This window comes from Centroberyx gerrardi, chromosome 15 (genome assembly GCF_048128805.1).
Source record: "Centroberyx gerrardi isolate f3 chromosome 15, fCenGer3.hap1.cur.20231027, whole genome shotgun sequence".
Taxonomy (NCBI): domain Eukaryota; kingdom Metazoa; phylum Chordata; class Actinopteri; order Beryciformes; family Berycidae; genus Centroberyx; species Centroberyx gerrardi.
The window spans coordinates 20,575,793-20,591,151 of NC_136011.1; the positions used below are offsets into that span (position 1 = coordinate 20,575,793).

The window sequence follows — 15,359 nt, forward strand, 5'->3', positions numbered from 1 at the left end:
CGCTCCTCCAGAGGTGAGCGACGGAGAGGATGAAAGAGAAGGAGTGAGCGAGTGAAGACGTGATTAGAGGACGGAGAAGACAGGATGAGGCAGGATGAAGAGGGTAGCGTGAGAGAGAGGAGAGCGAGGTAGAAGCGGTGAGAGAAGAGAGAGGAAGAGCAGGTAGGGAGTCGGGTTAGGACGGCAGCCCAGGCACAAGACTTTGATATAGGAGGGATTTCTTTCACTGGCCCACTTCTCCCTCACACACACACACACACACACACACACACACCAGCTTGCAGTACCTGTGCTAGCCGGTTTGGAGGTACGACTGGCCTTGACCCGTGTTGCGGGCTTTTCCCGCGTTCCCATCCAGGGACTTTCCTGTTTGGCCCTGCCAGGAAAGGCTCGCTGTGCCAGAGAGAGCTGGCAGGGAGCAGAGGGGGCATCTGGTGGGACACTGACACCCTTACAGTAGCAGGGGCCTCTGAAGACATGCCACCCCGTGATGTTTACCACTGTATGTGTGTGTGTGTGTGTGGGGGACCACCATCTACACCTCAGCCCTCCTCATCTGTGCCGCCGCCGCTGCAATTATTCCCCTTTTCTGTTCATCTCTGACAACTTTTCCTCTTCGTTCACTTCTTTTTATCCCTCAAGCCCAGAGCATATTGACTCACCTTTGTTATCTTTCCCCACTCTCTGTCTCTTGTCCTCTGTCTGTCTGTCTGTCTGTCTGTCTGTCTGTCTGTACCGAATACCTTGGGGACAGTGTCCAATAAACTAAATGCCGAATAAAAAGCAGATGTCCAATAAAAGCAATGTCCCCGTAAAAAAAACTGAAATGTCAAAAATGAAACCTCTCTCTCTCCACCGTCCTCAGGTCCTGGAAGACAACGACTACGGCCGGGCGGTGGACTGGTGGGGTTTGGGCGTGGTGACGTACGAGATGATGTGCGGCCGGCTGCCCTTCTACAACCAGGACCACGAGAAGCTGTTTGAGCTCATCCTCATGGAGGACATCAAGTTCCCACGCACTCTGTCGGCCGACGCCAAGTCGCTGCTGTCCGGCCTGCTCATCAAAGACCCCAACAAACGGTGTGTGTAGAGGCGGGGGGGTGGGGATGTGAGTGTGTGTGTGTGTGTGTGTTTGGGCAGGATGCCACAGGATGTATTTCTGTACATATGATGTGCTACAAAGAGGGATGAATTCAGGTATTTTTATAATAATAATCTTTATTTATGTAGCACTTTTTGAAACAATGTTACAAAGTGAAAGAGAAATTAAAATTGAACAAATGACATAGATCAGTGAGGTAGAGCAGTGATAAAAGATATAAACACAAACAAAATAAAATAAATAAATAGTTCCAGAACAGACAAGGCATCAAGAATAAAATAAATTAGAGTCAAAGATTATAAAAAGGCCGTTTTAAGGAGTGATTTCAAGATGACACTGACTTTTTGCTAATGCATTCCCCTTCTTCGCCACTCAAATCAATACACACACACACACACACACACACACACACACAGGCATACCCAGTTTTGTCAACTTTAATTTGATTACTTTTGTTTTTGTCTTGTTTGGTTCAATTCAACTGTTTACTTAGCTGATGTCAGTTCTGTTTTGTTCTTTAGTATTGAGAGAAAATGTAGCTCCATTATATTAAAGTATTTTTCATAATCAGGCTGTTCTGTTCAATTCTGTTTTCTCTCCTCTCCTCTCCTCTCCTCTCCTCTCCTCTCCTCTCCTCTCCTCTCCTCTCCTCTCCTCCTCTCCTCTCCTCTCCTCTCCTCCTCTCCTCCTCTCCTCTCCTCTCTCCTCTCCTCTCCTCCTCTCCCCTCCTCTCTCCTCTCCTCTCCTCTCCTCCTCTCCTCTCCTCTCCTCTCCTCCTCTCCTCCTCTCCTCTCCTCTCCTCTCTCCTCTCCTCTCCTCTCCTCTCCTCTCCTCTCCTCTCCTCTCCTCTCTCCTCTCCTCTCCTCCTCTCCTCCTCTCCTCCTCTCCTCCTCTCCTCTCCTCTCTCCTCTCCTCTCCTCTAGGCTTGGTGGAGGACCAGATGACGCTAAAGAAATCATGAGACACAGTTTCTTTTCTGGAATTGACTGGCAGGATGTCTATGATAAAAAGGTAGGTAGGAGGTATGGAGTGTGCTTAAATTTGTGCTTGAATCATTTGTTGCATGCCATCCTTTATCTAATAAAGCAGTCTAAGAAATGCCCTGAAAAAACTTCACACTGAAAAATGCTCCTAACTTTATTTATTGTTTTTATTTTATTTTACTTTAAAAGTATTTGAATCATTATTGTTTAGCACCTTTGTGTATGTCATTCATGATAGAAAAGTACTAAGTTATCACTTTGCATAGCCAAAAGAATGTAATGCAAATTTTTACCTTAGTTTTTCAGTTGATATTATAATTTGGTATAATGCACATTTACTGATTTGTAGAGTGTGGCACAAATCTATGTGACACATGCTAGTATGCGTATCACACATGAACACATGCAGTATGTGTGTGTTCATGAGCACATATACACAGACGACAACACAGGGCAGGGCAGGGCATTATGGAGAGGTGTGACCTTGTATCCTCGAGGTCTCTCAGTCTGTGTGTGTGTGTGTGTGTGTGTGTGTGTGTGCGCTCATATGACACCTCCAAGTGTAACCCAGGTGCTGTGTGGCAACACATGCAGTATGTTACACAGGTGCTCAGTCTCTTGCCTTCCCTTTCGTCTCTTCCCTCCTCTCTGAATCACACTACCACCTCTCTCTTTCTTCACATCCTGCCTTCCTCTCCTCTCCTCTCCTCTTTCCTCTCTCCTTCTTACTCTATAAATTGCCAGGTATAGGTGTTGTATGTATGGCAGCTAACCTGACATAGATTGGAGCGCTGTCTTTTAATAGCAACCGCATTTGACCTAAATATTCTTTTATGTTTCTAACTGTATGGCTGCTCACATGCTTTGTCTCTGCGTGGTTCATGTGTTGTTTTGCGGCTCTGTGGTTTTGAACAGCGTTTGCCAACTTCGGTGTAAACAGGCAGTGAAGCACAGTCTTAACTTATGCTTTCCTTTTTCTGTCCTCTTTCTCTTTCCTCACCTCTCTGCCCCAGCTGCTCCCTCCCTTCAAGCCTCAGGTGGCGTCGGAGACAGACACCAGATACTTTGACGAAGAGTTCACAGCCCAGACCATCACAATAACTCCACCAGAGAAATGTGAGTCTCTCTCTCTCTCTCCCTCTCTCTCTCTCTGTCACTCTCTGTCACTCTCTGCTCTTATTTATTCTCTTCTCTCTTCTGAGAATATTTGCAGCCTTGTAAAGGTGAAGGTGAGATGTTGTCAAATTTGATGCCTGTGTATGTTTGTGTGTGTGTGTGTGTGTGTGTGCGTTTGTACGTGACAGAGAGAGAAGGAGAGAAAAAGGTGTATGTGTGTGTGTGTGTGTATGTTCCAGTTCATGTATGTGCAGGGTCGGGGAGTTATAGATTACATGTTACGGTAAAAATGTGCAAATACAAATACTGCAAAATTTTTCTTAATCTGCTTGCAGTACCAGATGGGTGTGTTTCACCACATAGGAAAATATAGATAATAAAGTTTAGAAAATTCCAATGAAACTAAATTGAGTATAGTTTGGACTAACTTGAAATAATTGCTGAAACTAGTTGTTGAGGATGATGATGATGACAACACTGTTTCAATTACAATCTGAGAATTGGAATAAATTGTTTGTTTGGCTGCACATTCGATGGATTTTAGTGGCAAAGTTGCTGAAATCAAATGATATTAATCAGAGATACTCAAATGGATTGCGTTACTGATTACAGTGTTTAGCAGTTAATCAGTAACAAATTACATTTTGAAAGTAACCCTCCCTACCGTGTTTGGTTACACAAAAGTGTGTGTCTACATGTGTATGCATGTGTGCTTGCTCTTTTCTTGAGGTGAGACGTTGCCACTTGCCTTGACTGGAGGAACAAACACTCAAACTGCTGTTGTTTGTTTGTTCAAGTGTCTCTGTAATAGTCCCCAGGCCACATGCAGCTCTTCACAGGCTTTTGAAATAAAGATATGGGTTTCAAAATGTTCGCCACTGAATTATTCATGAGGCAAACCGATGTGTGTTTCTCGGTGTTAATGCGAGGTTCCACTTGTTTTGTAGGTCGCACATCAGTTAGTTTGCAGGAGATTGGCACATCAAAGAGAAACACTCTAGAAACACACTAGAGTTTTGTAATGTGTTGTATTATATGTTATTATGCCATATTACAATTATAAAATCGACAAAGATATTTATAAATGAGGCAGTATTTGAGAAGGGTAAGACATTTCCTCAACCCAACGGCTGTAGTTCCCCAAACTAATGAAAGTATAAAAAAATGAGACAGTAAAAGAAATAGAGATGCAGGCAGAGATTAATTTGATTCCACATCCTCTCTACTCCCTAGTTGACGAGGACGGGATGGACTGTCTGGACAACGAGAGAAGACCGCATTTCCCACAGTTCTCCTACTCTGCCAGCGGGCGGGAATGAACTGGCCACCGCAGTGACATCATCACAGCTGGTCTCTGAGGTCATCATTGTGGGACGACAAGACCCGCAGCTTTGGACCTACCCAGCCTGACTGAAAGGATCTTGCCCTTCTCTTCCTCCTCGTCTCCTCCTCCTCTCTTTTTCACCTCTTCACCCCTCCTCCCTCTCATTTTGGGTTCTTGAATTTTTGTGATTCCCTTTTTGGAGAAACGCTTTCCCACAGGTACAAACTCCCAGGCAAATTTAGTCCCTAATCTGCACTGCAAACGTAGGTCATCTGAACTGTGATCAGTTACCGCGTAATGTCTCTTTAATGAAGGGAGCTTCGCCAGTGGCCTGCTGTGCTTTGACATGTAGCGGTCCTGTCAAACCCAAGTCTAAAAACAAGTCACACACACTTGGAGTTGTCTACTCATCAAATTAGTTAACAGCCGATGCTTTTATAAGGGAGATGGTGTGTGGCTTCTAATCTGTATGAAGGAGATACAGTATTTTAAGTCTTGTTAAATCCAAACTGCCATTACCGGTTGACTCTCAGGCTCTAACAAACAGACACACAGATACTCAGACTCACAGACACACTTGGGTCCGATTACTATTTCAAATCCTCACAGAAAATAATTCTGGGATTGATTTAAGCTGCCTGGCATAGTGGAGGCAATTGAATTGTCAACAGTAAGCATAATCCCTCCCACCTCATATTGTAGACAGGCTCGAGCAGGATTTGACTCAGGTTTGCTCAGTGCAATTCATTATTGTTGTTGCTGCTACTTCAACTATTCAACTATTACTACTACCACTACAGCTACTACAGGTACTATTACTCCTGCTACTACTACTACTACTACTACTACTACTGCTATTACTAAAACCAGGTGCTACTCTACTAGCTTTATTCTGCAGGTCATTATACAGGCGCCAGCAAAACATCAACCACCTCTATTAACATCTCTACTGCTACTACTAATGTACGATTATACATCAACTCTAGTTTAAGACAATACTGGGATGTCACGCTTGTTTCTGTGTGAATGTGGGTTGTGTGTGTGCGTGTGTGAGTGTGGTGGGTTTGTGTTTAAGAAGGCACCTCAAAGCACAGCAGTTCTGTAGGCTGGAAGCTCCTGAAACCGTGAGCTTTACTACATTACCCACAATGCAGTGCGAAGTGGCCGTTTTAGCGGTCAAAACAGAGGTGAAAATGAGAGGAAGCTGGTTAGTTTGAATGTTCTCTCTAGGGGTTTTTGAATTTTCTAAAAAAAAATAAAAAAAGTCCCTCTCAGTTCAAAATCTCCACTGTCCCAAAAGGGAAAAAACGGTACTTTGTGTACATGATGGAAAGCTTTACCGTGACATATCTTTATCATGGCTTGGGAAACACACGCCTGTACTTCTCTGTCATCGTGCAGGAAAAAGATAAACTGCAGCAGGATCAGATTCACCAGAGTGAAAGAGAAATCCAAGATGGCGGGTTGGGCATTGGCTGGGAGGGGAGGGTACAGGTGAACGCTCCAAGAATGATACGATATGGCATATTATAATGTGATAACCTATGACATAGTGATGATTAAGGGTAACACAGTTCAGTACTAGCTGATCCTCTGTTTCCTGTGAGTTGTTTGTGAAAGATTATGAATTTTGAAAAGACGTTATGGTCTTTGTGGAGGTATGCATCAACAGTTATGGGTTTACACCAATCACAGCAATGGCTATAATATATATGTTCTATTTATTGTTCTATTCATTGGTTTTATATTTAACTTTTTGTATCGTTACATTATTCTATAAAAAAAATATTGTTATTTCTGACCAGTCTTAGGACTGAGTGAAAAAGGCACCTCGAAAAAAACAAAAATGGCCGAAGAATGTAGGAGGGAAAGCAAATCGCCTTCCTGCTCCATTGTTTATTGTAATGATGTTGGTTTGTTTTTATGTTGTTTTGTGACCAAAATGTGACAGCGATGAGGTGGCAGGACACATTAAAGAGACAGGAGGGGATAGTTTTGTGAAATTCTGAAAAAAAAAAAAAAAACTTTTCACCTTTTCGTCTCCAACTCTTAAATTTGCACAGTTCAGATACACTCTCTATCTCCCTATAAAATGTAGAAAGCCTTTTAAAACACAGGTGTTTTCTTTACTTTGAAAACACATTCCATCTAATTGGACATTGCAGAAGGCTGGGACAGTTCAGAACGAAAGAGGAGGTGGAAGTTGAGCAGAAAGAAAGCAAGAGCTCTACAGAAGTCTGCAGCGTTAAGGATGGGAAAGACGAAGTACTGTGAGTGCTTTAGTGTAAGTAAGTCAAGACTGGGTGATAGAGAAAGTTGACAGAGAGGTACAAGAGTTTGATTGTAATGAGAGACAGACGATGAAGAAGTCGTGAACACACGTCGTCTCATGTTGAGTTTTGAAGGCAGTGTGATAAGATCACTGTGTTGTGTTTTTTTTTAAAGATCCAGTGCAATGATTTCAACTCAGTTAGGAAAAAATTTGTGTTGATTTCTAACACATTGAGAATAATTTTTTTCAGTTTTTGATTGTTAGATGGCACAAAGAGAGATGGTACACGAAGATTTTGACTAGTTTGGCAAGTAGCTGGTTAGCTATTGTCTGACTATGGGACACCTGGTTAACAAAGCATACTGTCGACCAATCAGAGCATTCATTAAAACCTGGGTGTAGGTGACATCATTTATACCAGGGAGTAGATTGGAATTCTAAATCTGTTTGATTCTACTGACAAACAAGAGGGAGAGTTTTTCAAAGGGTGTTAGTCAGATTTCCAAATTATAATAATTTGGGTAACTTTACACTAACAGGTCCTTTAAATTATACCATGAAATTGAAAAATTCAGTTCTCATTGCACTGGACCTTTAAATCTTAAATCTTAGGGTTTTAGAAGAGAGAGAATGTTCTTTCCCACTAAAATGAATGTTTCTTTATTTAGAGAGTAGAGCTGATGTGAGTCACACACAGTGGAGGAGATACAGGAGAGAAGGCAGGTCACAGAGGTAGGGGGGTCCTGACCGCTCCAGAGTCCCTGGACTGTCGCTCTGTCTTTAATGTGTGCTGTCATTTCTCTGGTCTGGACTCTGTTTGTTTGTGGTTGTTCAGTCATCATGTCTTCCAGTCAGACCGCACTCAAATAGGATTTCAAATCCCCTCAACTTCTTTGTCTTCAAATGCCTGGAAAGCCTTATCGTTTGGCAATGGAATATCTCAAAAATAAGTCAAAAACTTGTACATCCAGCACTTCAGAGTCAATGAATTGATCCAGTTTTTAGGAATTGTATTATTAAACATTTGGAATCGCCACTGACTAAGGCCTGCATCCAAAAAAACATTATTATTTATGTTCATATGTGTTTTCACTGAGGAAGATTTCACTGCTGATAGAACTATCTGGATGACAGTGATTTAAAAAGAGTACTAGGGGATTTGCTCTTATTAGGCATAGAAAATTGTATTCCAATATATTTATTTGAATGTTTTTATTATTATCATTGATGGATAACTTGAATTTCTTTTTTATTTAATTTATTTGGTTGTCATTTTGTTTTGTTTTGGAGTTTAGCAGTCAGGGGGTATAGTTGTGTTTCATACTGCAGTTAAGGTCTTTAAAGACTTTGTTCTGAAAATACATGCCTCCTCCTTCCTTTTTAGATATTTCTTAAACCACACATTAGCTGCATTTCAGCTGCTCTTAATTCCATATGCTTTACTCTTGCACATCCATTAAATTCCTATAAACAAACGCTAGCAAAGACGCTTTGTGGCAGAGAGTATAAAAGGATGGCGCTGGCCTGCATGCTGTAGTTCTCCTCTGTCCGTACTATCGGCCCTGAGTCAAAGTAGCACTTAGAACTCTTATGAAAAATACTTCTCTGTGATCGATTGAGCCTGTCTGGCACAGCTGAAGCGGTTGAATAGTTCAAAATGAGTACAGATCCTACCCAGCTGGCATTCCCGACAGGCTCAAGCAAACACTCCCAAGTATTTGGAAGGATTTCAGCTCTGATTTGACCCAGGTCTGCGAGCAACTGAGGAGTTCTAGCTGTATGTGTGCGCTGAACGCCAAAATCATTAGAAACCAGAGTTCATAAAATACCGCTTTGTAGCTTTGGCCACAGCACTTTCACATCCATCACTTTTTTATATGATTCAGAGGAATTTGATTCAGCCCTGCTTTAAAGGAAGATTTTAGCTTCTTTTTTTTTAAGAAAATGAGGATTTGAAAGCACATCTCCCCACATACAACTGATACCTTTGATGTTGCTCTGATGTCTAGAGTTGGCAGGACCTGGGCGATTGTGTCCCACATGCCAGATATGGCCTAGCTGGGGCAGAAACAGAGGAGCCAATGCTGTCACTGCAGCCTGGGAGTGGGGTATGAATCATGCACAGTGGGGATTTTCAGTAAATTGGTCAGTCTTTATGCACTAAGTGTTTAGAAAAAGCCCCACTGAGCAATCATTGCACCTCCACTTGTCTGACTCCACTGATGTCAATGAGGATTTTTCCTCCCGCGAGCCTCGATCTCTCCTTTGTGTCCGTGTTCAGTCCTCCTTCAGATCCAAGTGCGCACACTGGTGGCAACAAAGAGAAACAAAGCCAGAAATGGTCGATAGTCTCAACGCTCAGCCGCCTCTAAGGAAGTTCTACTGTAAAGAAGATTGTGTGAGAATTTTCCTTTTCTGCCAGTGGCTGATTCTGGGGTCAGAGGTCAGAAGTAGTTTTCCTCCAACTAAGTGGAGAAGATGGAGCTTAGTAATCTTCTTCACTGGTGTCAATGTGGGTTATGCCCTTTATAACTGCAGGGCCGTTAAGACTATGAATTAGTGGTGGGCACCCATCAGTAATTGAGCTTGGTCTCATGAAACAGAGGTACTTAGACTGGATGTTGAAATATGCTTTCAGCCTCCTCACAGCTTTATTCCATGCTAGTGCCCACGACTGGTGTGAATCCACAGTATGTGAGATGTTCGACACTGTACTGACAGTGTTCACTCTTAAGCTGCTACTGTTTGTACTGTACATCTATTACAGAACAGACCAGACTCAATAGTATTTGAATAATATGTAGAATCCTTTCAAAGACTTGAGCTGCTCTTAATCGATCTGTGCCCGCTGTTAATGAACCAACAGCATCGGCCAAAACCGACAAACCATGTTTCCGCCTGGCGTTTAATGCAGACATAAGTAAACGGCTCAAGTATTTGGAAGGATTTCTGATAGTATTTGACCTATTGTCTACGACAGAATCCCTTCCCCTTCTTCTCTCTCTGGTACAAGTGTATTATCATCATGATTATTAACATGAACAAGCATGAAATGCATTTATTTATAAACAGCAAACAAAAAATGGCAAACACGTTAAAAAATATTACAAAGTGTAATTGACTTTTAATTTCACGTCCATGTCCATCTAGCTTTACAGTTTCGTGTGACATTTCTTGACAGTTGCCAGCTGTTAGCAGAGTGGGCCATGTTTCCCAGAAGCATCATAACACTGAAATCAACTTTGTTCTATTACAAGTCAATGGAGCACAGATGATGTTAAAACATTAAGATAATATTGGGAAACCCAGTGGATCCAGAGAGATTCACAGAAAAGGAGATCACACAGCTAAAGACAGCAGCCTTTTTCTGTCCCTCATGCTATCAAGATCCAGTGCTACTGGCCAGTGGGGAGCCACAAGGATGTGAACAACAAATTACCATCAACATGAAGCTGTTTTTTACACTGTACATCCTTAGTATTTTTACACATAAAATGTATATGATAGGGATGCACATTATTTTCCTTCTTACAGACAGCTTCAATAAAGCACTATGTCAATCTGCTATGATGGTGTGCGGGTTTCCTTGTTTGCTCTGTGGCTAAAAAAACATTTACTGCAACGGTTTTATTTTTAACCTGCAACTTTCAACACAGTCTATTCAAAGTTTATTATAATGATTCCACTCTGCACCCATCCAACTTCCTTCAGAAATGTCCTAAGTTAAAGCTTCACTTTCTTTTTTCAAAACACATGATAATTCATATAGCCTCAATTAAGTAAAATATTAAGTATAATATTAGGTGGTAAAAAAAATGTCTAGAAATGGAATTGAATTGTTTTAAATTGATCAAATTGATTTTGTGCAAAATGTAAAAAATTTATGAAATATATATATATAAAAAAACATACTTCACACAACATGGTATATCAACCATTCAAGCCTGTTAAGGATAAACTCAAAAATCAGAAAACATTTAACATTGCTAGACGGCAATCACTATCGGTTACAAAAGCTAAAATATCAAATCGTAGCCTGAATTCTGATGATAGAAAATATGTAAAATGCTTTTCTTCTTTTAAATAATTTAAATTTTAAGCCATATACAGTAAACTTTAACACAAAAACACACAGTATGTTCCCGTCTCCCTGCACATCACACTGGGGGAAAACAAAAGTACAAACAAAAGACAAATAACATTTTGTTATTATCTGGTTAACGGGATTTCTACCAGTGAATACATCCAGTTCCAAGAGGAAAAGGAGAATATTGATGACTATGATGAGGAGGAGGAGGAGAAGAACGATGAGGAGAGACTCATGTGGAGAGGGTGTCAGTTCGTCTTGTGCTGGGGAGCTGGAAAGACGCACACACACACACACACACACACGCACACACACACACAGAGTACACTCAATATAACCAGTATATCTCTGATACTGGATTAGAACAGAATATGGATGTCAGAATATATCATCTTGACTCTCATAAAGGAGATTTTCCTGCACATCCAAAACCTTCACAGCGGCCAGACAAAAGCAGAAGTCATACAGGAAGGAATGTCTGCTCTCTGAACCCATGAGGATTTTATTTTAATAACCTGGTGACAATAATACCATTCTGGAGAAAAAACACACTGTCACAAATTCATTTAATAAAAGAGCAGTGAATGAAACTCTATGCAGCATCTGTGTGTCGAGATAGGTGAGTGTGTGTGTGTGTTGTGCATAATTCTGTGAGTAGACTGTCTCACATTTGTGTTTCTGTGTGTGTGTGTGTGTGTGTGTGTACCTCAATGCGTAGGTTCTGCATCTCCTCGGTGAGTGTGTGTCTCTCCTGCATCAGCTGGTTCTGTTTGGCCAGGAGCTCACACACCTGCTGGGCGCTGGTCTGACAGTGGCGGTCCAACTGCTGCAACCTGGAATCAACACACACACACACACACACACAGACACACATTAATATAATATTGTTTGAAAATGTGTGAGAGGAGTGTACGCTCTTGGCTGATATAAAACCACACGCTGTAAGTATTATAATACAGTTCCACATAGTGCTTCCAGTTGTCTCAAAGCACTGGACCTTGTGTTAGCTAAATAATGAAATGGCCATTGACGCTGACTATAAGAATATGATAACAGTTTTATATTGTAAGTGCAGAATAAAAGGTGATGCGTGCCAGATGAAAAGCATACTGTATGTGCACAAATATGCAAATTTGTTGCAGCTCTGATTGGATTTTGACCAAATATTTCGTTCTGGCATTTTCAAAATGACACTGCTAGTGGTCAAGATATCTGCACCCCTTCAAAGTCTTCCTAGCAGGTGCAAAAGGATAAGAGCAGGACTAAGGAGAGCGAAAAAACTCACACTCACACTGCCTTGCAATACATATAGCACTAGTTTACTTTAGTGCTACAAATTACACTGCTAAAATAACAGAACAAGGTGATATATTTGTTACCAATTGGCTCAGGGGGGACTGTGTCATTCAAGGAGGACAAAATGTTGATTGACTGTTTTCAAGAGAGACTCCGAAAAAACCTGGGTTCATTTTCACTTTAGTTCGAATGTGTGCAGCTGGACATTGGATCAACTGTGTCAAAATCTTCTATCTATCAGCTTTAAGAAAGTTTTTTCCATTATATTACTACACTGTTGTCCTGCTAGGTGATTGTAGTCAAACAGCAGCTAAATACTCTTATATGCGGCCGGTGAAAAACTTGTATGTGCAGTTATGAAACAATGTGTTGATCATTATTGGGACGTCCCAATTAGTGTTGCCCTTCCAACACAGCCTCTGTGTTTGCTGGGTCCCGGAGACAATGAACCCTTTCACTGCACACTGGGATCAGGGACTGGGGCTGCTGTGTGTGTGTGTGTGTGTGTGTGTGTGTGTGTGTGTGTGTGTGTGTGTGTTGGGGAGGTGGGGGTCTTCCAGCTGGGGTTTGGGGGGGTAAGGGTATATGAATAGTGTGTGTGTGTGTGTGTGTCTGGGGGGGGGCGAGGTGGCATGTCTGTTAGATATTTCCCACCAGCAGCCCATTATTTCATCCATTCATCCATCCATTCAGTCGTGCCCTCTCCCCTCCTCTGGTACAGCGGTCTACTCATTCACCCCCCTCCCCTCCACACACACACACACACACACACACACACACACACACACACACACACACACACACACACACACACACACCTCCCACCCCCCACCCTCCTGATAATGAGATAGAGAAAACTCTCAGCACTGGAATGCACATTAGCATACTCGCCCAGCCATCCATATATTTCTCTCTCTCACACACACACACACACACACTTTCTTCATGAATAAAAACTGGTTCGATATCCCATTGGTTGGTAAAGTTCTACATTTGAAATAGCTATATTGCAGTATGAGGATATTGAACTAGTGATGTAGAACATATTTGGTTGATTCACTGCATAACATCTTTGCACTTTGAAACTCTCGCTTTTTCAACAGGTTAAGAAGTCGACTAGGAAGGCAGAACGCAGAGATGAAGAGGATGAAGACAGAGAGAGAGAAGGGGATGAAGAAGAGAGAGTTGTGGCTGGGGGCAGAAATAAAACAAGGAGAGAGAGAGAGAGAGAGAGAGAGAGAGGGAGAGAGAGAGGTAGCTGGGGGGGAGACAGATGCCCCTGCCCTGCTGGTTGTGTTGGCAGTGGCAGGACTGTCTGTGTGCGACAGACGGGGGAGGCGAACATCCCGCTCTCCTCCACAATCTGGTCCCGCTCGACCCCGCTCTTCCCCCGCATTTTTGCCCCGCTCTTCCTTCGCTCTGCGCCCCGCTCCGTCTCATTTCCCGCCCCGGGCGTTACCCAGCTCTCCGCCGCGGTCCTCTCTCTCCTTCTCAAGGCGTCGCTCTTCCCTCTCCCTCACACTTCCAGGAGCTTCCTCCGCTCCTCGAGTTCCTCGTCGTCCTTTTCCCTCAACCTCACGCCTTCTCCCCGCTTAGCCAAAACCTGCCTACCGCCCCTCACCTCCCTCTCTCTCCTTTCCTGTGTCCCGTTTTGTCCTCTTTTCATCCTTCCACTCCTTCTCCCTCCCTGTGCCCATCCGTCCGTCCATCCTGGGCTGAAGGCATGCTGGACAGCCTGTCCCAGCGCTGGAGGGGAAGCCCTACTGCTCCGGAGGCTGAGGATGATACCCCCCCCACCCCCACACAACCCCCCACCCCACCCCCTCGCCTGGCAGTCCTATAGCCTGCTGCCAAGCTGTCCTGGCTGGGCAACGGCGCGCCAGCCGCCCCGTCTCTCCTCCTACACCACCACAGCATGGCACAGCAGGGCACTGCCACGTCACACACACACACACACGGAGCCCCGCTGAGAGCGAAGACACGACATACAGACGCAACCGACATGCTACACACTTTACTACAGGAGACAGCAGCTACACACACACACACACACACACACAGATACCCACAGCAGAGCACCTAAAGGTCAGAAACGGTGCCTGTTGTTCTAAAGCTGTAAATGTTTCATGAGGCAAGTGTTGAGAAATTGTTGACTAAAGGCCTTCAGCTCTGCACCACAATGCTAATCTGAGTCACGCTGGGAAAAAACTCCAATCCTTCTCCAATCAAAAACTCCAATCTCAGTAGATGCTTCATGGACTTCAAGACAAAACAGAATATGCAGCACAGTTTCTGTTAGGAACGCTCCTTGTGCCATCATCAGATATTCAGCGGGAGAGTGGGAGATCGATGATCGGCCTATTCTGAGGCTCCGGTGCGTCATCGCTGGTTGCCAAGAAGTGTTTTCCAACGCTTTCTCTATCTGCTAGTCGTGCTAAGTGTGATTTTCTAGCTTTCTTGAAAAGAGATTTCACAACAAACTTGGAGATACACTTTACGAACCCTCTGCCAGTGTGGCTGGAAAGCAGTAAGTCAACAGCAGACCAACTGTGATTGTTTCTAAGATGGGCAACATAGTCCGTCTAAAAATGGTTTTAAATGTTGTCTTGGTACAGTGGTGCAGCCAGAGCCAACACTGTTCTGTAATAGAAAGGACTCAACGGGCCAAAAAAGGGTCATAATACCCATTTTGAAGAGGCCTACATATTTATTTTGTAGTCTTGCAGGTTGCGAACTGAATTGAAGTATTATATTGCCCCTCTTTTAGTCTGTCAATCTTCAGTTAAGCTTAACAGCCTTATTGAATAGTTTTGGTGATTATGTGCTTGAAGAAAAAAGCACCTGTGGTAGATATAAATAATCTATTTTTTTTCAATTTAACATGTTGATGTTTTCATGTTGAGGTAAAAGTAAATGCTTATGGTGTTTTCTCATAGTTATCATATGGAATGATACAGCCAATATGTGAACTGCGGCACAATCACCTGTAAAGAGACACTTCAAAACTCATGACAAGTCCGAGGAGGTCTTGAATTCACAAGAGATTTCACGGACTGTATGAAGCACGTTACAACATTACATTTCAGAAAAACACACATGAAAGCAAGATTTTCTTTGAGAGACACAAGACATTACATATACATACTGCATATACAGTATAAACACATATTTAAGAAACA

General features: G+C 42.8%; 2 protein-coding genes across 2 annotated transcripts in view; one reads left to right on the forward strand and one right to left on the reverse strand.

Annotated features, from left to right (window-relative positions):
• akt3a (v-akt murine thymoma viral oncogene homolog 3a) overlaps window positions 1–5,004 on the forward strand; it is a 52,768-nt gene extending 47,764 nt beyond the window's left edge. The window contains exons 10-13 of the mRNA XM_078288590.1: window positions 866–1,080; window positions 2,026–2,113; window positions 3,099–3,201; window positions 4,435–5,004. Of these exons, the coding sequence (XP_078144716.1) occupies window positions 866–1,080; window positions 2,026–2,113; window positions 3,099–3,201; window positions 4,435–4,520 (492 nt within the window). The 3' untranslated portion in view covers window positions 4,521–5,004. The remainder of the gene's footprint in view (window positions 1–865; window positions 1,081–2,025; window positions 2,114–3,098; window positions 3,202–4,434) is intronic.
• A 5,769-nt stretch (window positions 5,005–10,773) lies between these two features.
• sdccag8 (SHH signaling and ciliogenesis regulator sdccag8) overlaps window positions 10,774–15,359 on the reverse strand; it is a 49,061-nt gene continuing 44,475 nt past the window's right edge. The window contains exons 17-18 of the mRNA XM_071899469.2: window positions 11,591–11,717; window positions 10,774–11,155 (exon numbers count right to left, since the gene is read on the reverse strand). Coding sequence (XP_071755570.2) covers window positions 11,117–11,155; window positions 11,591–11,717 — 166 coding nt within the window. The 3' untranslated portion in view covers window positions 10,774–11,116. The remainder of the gene's footprint in view (window positions 11,156–11,590; window positions 11,718–15,359) is intronic.